The sequence below is a fragment of the Callorhinus ursinus genome, unplaced genomic scaffold (assembly GCF_003265705.2).
Source record: "Callorhinus ursinus isolate GAN/ISIS: 27379988/994484 unplaced genomic scaffold, GSC_fseal_2.0 scaffold1273, whole genome shotgun sequence".
NCBI classification, from domain to species: domain Eukaryota; kingdom Metazoa; phylum Chordata; class Mammalia; order Carnivora; family Otariidae; genus Callorhinus; species Callorhinus ursinus.
Window position 1 is genome coordinate 2,698 of NW_027398328.1, and position 7,720 is coordinate 10,417.

The window sequence follows — 7,720 nt, forward strand, 5'->3', positions numbered from 1 at the left end:
TATCTGTTGTTCCAATCTATGAGCATGGAATGTTTTTCCATTTCTTTGTATCTTCCTCAATTTCTTTCATGAGTGTTCTATAGTTTTCAGAGTACAGATTCTTTGTGTCTTTGGTTAGGCTTATTCCTAGGTATTTTATGGTTTTTGGTGTAATTGTAAATGCAATCAACTCCATAATTCCTCTTTCTTCTATCTCATTGTTAGTGTATAGACATGTAACGATTTCTGTGCATTGTTTTTATATCCTGCCATTTTGCTGAATTCCTGTATGAGTTTAAGCAATTTTGGGATGGAGTCTTTTGGGTTTTCCACATAGAGTATCATGTCATCCACGAAGAGTGAGAGTTTGACTTCTTCTTTACCAATTTGGATGCCTTTTATTTTTGTTGTCTGATTGGACTTCTAGTACTATGTTGAACAGCAGTGCAACTACCAATATTTTTATAGGGATACTAAGATACATTGTAAAATAACAGAGGAAAGCACGAGAATAACATTACCTAGAGCAGTGGGCACCTCTGAGGGATAGGAGAAGTAAAGGGTCGAAGACAGCGGAATGACCATACACTTGCCTGTCCAAAGCAGGACACGTTTAAGATATTGAAAGGAGGTGCTAAAAATTATTAAATTACAAAATTTTTTAAATATCGCCAGATTGTCTGACAAATTGGTTTTATCATATTGATGACATATTGCTCAAAGAAAAACATATTCTTCAGCAACTTTCCTGAGAAACAAAATTCATTAATTTTTTTTAAAACATGCACTACCATTTTTTTTTTTTTTTTTGAGCGCCTTGCTTCCAGAACAACAGGTGTCGACCCAGTTAAGTCTCAGGTAAACTAAAGCACACTGCTGTCCAAGAGGAAGGGCACATGGGAGGTAAGGAAGAACTTCTACTCCTTAAGTCTGAGCAGTGGGGACACCATTTACTGACACTTGCTTTATACCATATACATATTTTATAAATATCCTTTTCTATCTGACATTTATTTCAAACTGTTTAAAAACAAACAAGAAGAGGACGTACTCAGTACACAAGGTCTCATGTAATATCCATCCTTCAATTTGGGATCTTCGGGTACATGTATGTCTCCACCACACAGCACTTTAGCACCCTGCCCAAAAAGAAGAAGAATGCATAGTTTCTATTAAACACACAACCCTGATATGCATCCCTGAAACATTCAGTGTGTCCTAAGCAGACACCTAGTTAGTCCACTGCAGGTACAAAGCAGAACACAGCTGAGGACATCGTGAGCCAAGCAGGTATTAGCACAGGAGAAGTGCACCCAGCAAGGAACGTGGAATACTTCCCCTCCCCCTCGCCCCATCCTATTTCTACTTGATTCTCACCTGCTCCTTTGCCAGCTTAACAAACCCAAGGACTCGCTCCAGGTGTGGGCGGTTAATGAGGGGACCCATCCTCGTATCTTCCAGAAGGGGATCTCCGATTTTTATCTTTTGGGTCCGTTTCACTACTTCTCTTGTAAATTCATCAAGAATTTCCTTTTGCACAAATACTCTTGTGCCATTACAACAAACCTGAAGGACAGACACAAATTTGTATGTGTATAAGGAAAGAAAAAGGAAAAGAGGGAAGAATCCAACAGCTTTAATCTGAAAAGAGACAGTATACCTTTTTAAAAGGTTAGTTCCAGCTCTAAAAATTATCCCCATCCTGAACAGAATCACACAAGGAATTGTGGACATACCACCCTATCAGCAAAGAAATTGCCCGCCCTTCGAGAAGAAAGTTCTGGCTTTTTGTTTGTTTACATTTCCTTAAGGCCATTCATAGATCCACATGAGCCACATGAGCTCTCCTATTGCCTCCTGTCAGAGGCTCAATGGGGCCGTGTATTTTAAGAGTAGGAGGGGACGGGAAAGCAAAAATAGACTTAAGAACTAGGGGCTTGAGCCTAATAAAAACCTGAAGCATTTCACAGTGAACGTCTGTCTCTAAAATCGCTAGTCATGACCACTTAGATCCTCCCATGGAACGTGAGCACAGATACTGTTCAAATGCTATCAGAACTATAGATACAAAGTCCAAAAACAGAGCCAATACTCATGCTCACAGAATAATGAACACATATCAAAAGGTCACGGGAGCTGCCATGAGCCAAATCGGCAATTATCTGAGCATCAGAATAAATAATGATAGTACATGGACTGTAATCCATAGAATAAAGTAAGAATCCATGGTCCATGATAATAAAAATAAATGAGTGAAAAACAACACGGGAGAAGGGAAAGTTCCTTCTCACAGTGGAGAGTGAACTAATAAATGCAGAAGAACAGTTTTATTGGGAAATCACCATTTGGGAACCCCCATCATAGAAACTGTTTCCAGCAAAAATCATCCCAGGGTGTTAAGACCAGTGGGGAGAGCTGAGGAGGTGCAGAATCCTGTCGCACTGTCTGCTATGTGACACGACTTCCCTGGTGAGCCTCTGAGAAGGACACAACATCGCTTCGGTGGTGTTTTTTTGCCCCAAACACATAACCCAAATCTTATCAAAAGGAAACACCAGAGAGACCCCAAATGAGGGACATGCTACAAAATAAATAGCTTGTATTCTTCAAAAATGTCAAGGTCCTGAAAGATAAGAATAACTGAAGAGCTGACTGTTCCAGACTAAAGGAGGCTATGAGGACACAACAACTAAATGCGACACACCTTCCTAGACTCGGTCTTGGACCAAGAGAAAGAAACTGTGTTTTTGTTTAGTTTGCTAAAAGGACTAATGTCAAACAAATGACAACATGAGGGGCGCCTGGGTGGCTCAGTTGGTTAAACATCTCCCTTCAGCTCAGGTCATGATCCTGGGGTCCTGGGATCAAGTCCCGCATCGGGCTCCTTGCTCAGCGGGGAGTCTGCTTCTTCCTCTGACCCTCTTCCCTCTTGTGCTCTCTGTCTCTCATTCTCTCTCTCTCTCAAATAAATAAATAAAATCTTTAAAAAAAAAAAAAAAAGAGAGAGAATGTACTTGTTTCTAGAAAATACAGACAGAAATGTAAAAGTTACGGATCTTACGTCTGCAACTTTCAAACAGTTCAGAAAAAGATAACATGCATACCTATGTATAGAAAAAGAAACAGAATGACAAAGGAAATGTGATAAAATGTTAACATTTGAGAAACGTGGCTCAAGGATGTGAAGGAATTCTTTGCACTATCTGGGCAACGCTTCTGTAAGTCTGAAATTATTTTGAAACAGAAAGCTTGAAAACATGCTGTTCGATGAAGGGGCAAGATTCCTTTGAGACCTCTGCCAGGGACGGGTGCCTACCTCGCCTTGCGTGAGGAAGTTGGCCATCAGCGCCCCCTTCACAGCGTTCTCCATATCACAATCGGAGAAGATGATCAGGGGAGACTTGCCTCCCAGTTCCAAAGTGACGGGTTTGATTCCTTTAGCTGACATCTCCATGATCTTACAGAACAAGAACAAACACACTGAGAAGCGTCATGCATATAAAACCACATGCTACATCAGCTAGAACCTGAGCCTCCAGGCATCTCGACCTACGAATGACCTGCAGCCTTGTTCTTGTCAGGGACTTTGCCCTTTCGTCTACTTATCCTTCTCCAGAACCCTTGAGAATCCACAGGACTGCACCTGACTTTCTGAGGAGGCAATGCATTTTGAAACTATCGTTCATTCACGTGTCACAGGTGGAAACCCTTCTATTACTATTACTGTGTTCAAGGCTGACAATTAGTTAAGGTCAAACAATACATCGGAAATAAACTGAGCGAGCACCCTTCCTTCTGAGGTGGCTGCTACAGAGGAGCTCAGGCACCAAGGACCCAAGTGGCAGCCCGGACCCCACGCTCAGAGACATGGGCAGATGACTTCCATCCCCTCGCGGACCAACTGCCAGCCTCATGTTCTGATCATTCCACCCCACTTCGTTCCCCGCTTCACACGTCTAAAGCACGCTTCAGATCTTTGTCCCGATCCCTATGGCCTCCCTCCCAGCCCAAGCTCAGTTAAGATTGGAAGATAAGCCTCCGACATGTACTCGGGGCAGGCCCGACACTGCCATTTGTGGGGACCCACACTGGTTTCGGTACCTTCGAGCCGGTGGGCACACTCCCGGTGAAGGAGACTTTGGCCACGTCAGGATGCTGACACAGAAACTGGCCCGTGGCTGCCCCTCCTTGAACCACGTTGAAGAGCCCGGGGGGCACGCCGGCCTCCGTGTAGATTTCGGCCAGCTGCAGCACCGACACCGGCGTGAAGGGAGAGGGCTTGAAGACCATGGCGTTACCTGCGCAAACCCAAGACGCGAGCACAGAAGACTGCTTAAGCCCGGTGATCCTCTGAGCACAGGACGGAACAGGACGACAAGCCAAGAGCAACTCCAAGTGTTCCCTGTTCCCCGCCCTCCGTCACCTCCTAGACCCGCACTGGTACAAATAAGTAAACCCAGCTTGTTCTCCCCACCTCGGCTTCTTGCAATGAGCAGATCCCAAGCCACACACCCACCCAGTCTCAACCAGGAACACCTTACATTCGCATTTCCAGGCCTTCCCACATCTATGATCTCATTTAACTCTTGCCACAGCAGGAGGAAGTGGTGCGCTCACTCCCATTTTAGAGAAGTTGAAATGGAAGACCAGAAAGGTTCATTTTGATGAGTCTCCAAAGCTTAGTGACTTAGTTCTAGTCTTTCTGTCGCAGCTGCCTCTGCCTCGCACGGGAACTTGCAAAAAGCAGGACATAAGTGGCAACATGAGGAAAGCTGCATTTCAACACAGTGGCCCAACTGTGGCGCTTTCTTTAACCTCAGGATTTTTTTTCCTAAGATACAATAAACCATCTTTTCCCACCGATTCGTCTTTAAATAGTATGAGAAAACTTCTTCAGTCAGCCAGCCCAAGTTTCTCTAATGGGAGCCTTGTTTATTATTTGTCTTAAGAAGGACGAAGTTTATCTTCTACTTCTTAAGTGAAGCCAAACTCTTGAGTGTGACTCCCTCCAAAGAAATTCATCCCACAATTCTTCTGCAGAAAGGAGAACTTATAAGGAGCACAAATCTAAATCAATGTGACCGTAAGAAATCAGGCTTCCAAGACCAAAATTAATGGTCTTCCTTTCCATAACAAAAATAAATTAGATAAATAAAAGTGGGAATAGGGGCGCCTGGGTGGCTCAGTCGGTTAAGTGGCTGCCTTCGGCTCAGGTCATGATCTCGGGGTCCTGGGATCGAGTCCCGCATCAGGCTCCGTGCTCCGTGGGAAGCCTGCTTCTCCCTCTGCTTGCAGCTCCCCCTGCTTGTGCTCTCTCTCTCTCTCAAATAAATAAAATCTTTTCAAAAATAAAAATAAAATAACAGTGGGAATAACATAGAAGCAATCCATGTGCATGTGCTAAGCTGTCAGGTCCCGAGGTGGCAGGGTAGGGAGGGACGCCCGTCCTCTGAGGCTTCAGGTGCCCCAAGGCAGGCCCCTTCTGCTGTGGAGTATGAGTGTGTGAATGAGTGTGCGTGTGTATGTGTGTGTACATGGGCACGGACAGGTGAGAGGTAGAGAATGGGGCGAGAGTGGACGGCTCCCACGTGGAAGAGCCATTCTTTCTCACCACATGCTAAGGCCGGTGCCGACTTCCAGCAGGCGATCTGGAAGGGGTAGTTCCACGCGCCTATTCCCACACAGACGCCAAGCGGTTCTCTTCTGGTATAACCAAACGATCCGCCTGGGAGCTGGACATGCTCGCCTAAGGGGGAAACAGAGGAGTCGCAGAGAATGCAGGACTGCCTTTCCAGAGACTCCGCCAACAGCCCTACTCAGCTTGTGCCACACTTGGTGGCCTCCCCGCTGACCCCGGCCTCCCCGCTGACCCTGGCCTCCCCGCTGTCCCTGGCCTCCCTGCTGACCCCGGCCTCCTGTCTCCAATACACCGGTGCTCCCAGTCTCCGCTCTAATGTTCATTCTAGCCATGCATGCACACCTCTGCACATTCTCTCCGAAAAAGAATCCTACCCGTCCCTCAAACCTGTGTTCACTTGACTTAATATAATACTCTAAAACCTTAGAGCATCTAGCAAATAATAACTTAAAGGAAACAAGATGGAAGTGTAGTACCCAAACCTCAGACTCTGGCTCCCCACAGCCCTGCTGGGTGCTGGTGCCATCCAACATCAACTACTGTAAACCTCACAGTCAAACAAAACAAAACCTTTTCTGCTAACTTAACTAGGTAGAACTAATAAATGTAACACTTACTGACCCTTGCAAGAACTGGTTTTTTAACAACCTGGCCTGAAGTTCAGGTACCATGCCGAGTGCTTTACGTATATTTTCTCATTTAATCCTTATGATAACGCACGAAGACAGTTTCAATAAGGAAAGATAAAGTAATTCTCAGGGTCACCCATGCGGAGAGTGATAAAACCAGGATTTTTAACCCAGGTCTGTCTTAATCCCCAAATCTCTCTCCCTTCACCACTAGAATCTGCTCTTCTGCCTCCTGGCCACCTGCTCCCAGGCCAGGCCAGGGCTCACCAGCCATGGATCCAGCCAAGCCCGCATAGTACTCGAGGCACTGCCATGAAGTGTCGATGTCCCAGCGGGCCTCGAAGATGGACTTGCCATTGTTGATGGTCTCCACGGTGGCGATTTCATCCTTCCGTTCCTTCGGGTAAAACAGAAGACTAGATTTAAGACATATTACCAGACACCTCAACGTATTCAACACTCAGATTATATCACGCAATTTTTAAAAATATAAACAGCTTGCACTTTTTTTTTTTTTTAGAAGGTGCTCAACCTAATTGGTGTTCAGGGAAAGGTACTTTTTTTTAAATTTTATTATGTTAGTGAAACAGCTTGCACTTTAAATGAAGGGAGTGGTGCTGTTACATTTGGAAGAGAGAAAAAGATTACTGCGGAATAGAGCCCTAGTCTCCCCTCAAGTTAATCATCACAGATTTAAGACCCAGACTGCGTTTCAAGGTTGATTAGAAAAGGAATGGTTTGATGGGGCCCCTGAATGACTCAGTCGGTGAAGCAGCTGCCTTCGGCTCAAGTCATGATCCCGGGGTCCTGGGATCGAGCCCCACGTCGGGCTCCCTGCTCAGTGGGGAGCCTGCTTCTCTCTCTGCTCTTCACCCCACTCAAGTGCATGCTCTCTCTCTCTCAAATAAATAAATAAAATCTTTAAAAAAAAACTTGTAAGAAAAGGAATGGTTTGCGAAGTGAATGTTATATATGTGTATGTTTATAAACACGTACGCACATGCACATACTGTGTTTGCATGTATAGAGTAAGAGACAGGCATCATTACAGAAATGGTAAGCAATCGCCAAACACACATTTGTCAGGAAAGAGGTTATATACACGCATGGCTTTAAATTACCCAAAGACATGCAGCATGTGAAAATCACAAGATAATTACTTTCTAATGGTCAGTACTCATCAATTCGCTTTTTAAATACTGTCCCAGTTGTAGCCTCCATGACTCAGAGATGCTGGAGATGGTCCAGGGATGGAATGGAAAGGTTTGGGAAACCGGCCTAAAGAGAAAAGCTAAATAATGACTTTCTTTGTCCCAAAGATGAAAGACTTGAATGAACATAGCATGTAAAAGTAGACATTGGCTATTACGGATCCAGTGTAAAAATAAACAAGAGGGTGAATATCTGGACATACATAAAAGGTGCACCGAAAACTGACAAGATGCAGCACTGTCTTATGAAACCTGAGAAGCAG

At 44.8% G+C, this 7,720-nt stretch overlaps 1 protein-coding gene across 1 annotated transcript; it reads right to left on the reverse strand.

Annotated features, from left to right (window-relative positions):
* Positions 1–964: 964 nt before the first annotated feature.
* On the reverse strand, positions 965–7,467 carry LOC112818888 (4-trimethylaminobutyraldehyde dehydrogenase-like). Its single transcript, XM_073890613.1, has 7 exons — positions 7,424–7,467; positions 6,514–6,662; positions 5,591–5,725; positions 4,081–4,277; positions 3,296–3,436; positions 1,357–1,545; positions 965–1,118 (listed from the first exon to the last, which is right to left on the reverse strand). Exons 1-7 carry the CDS (start codon positions 7,465–7,467, stop codon positions 990–992), a joined length of 984 nt encoding a protein of 327 aa, XP_073746714.1. The 3' UTR covers positions 965–989.
* Between the last annotated feature and the right edge of the window lie 253 nt (positions 7,468–7,720).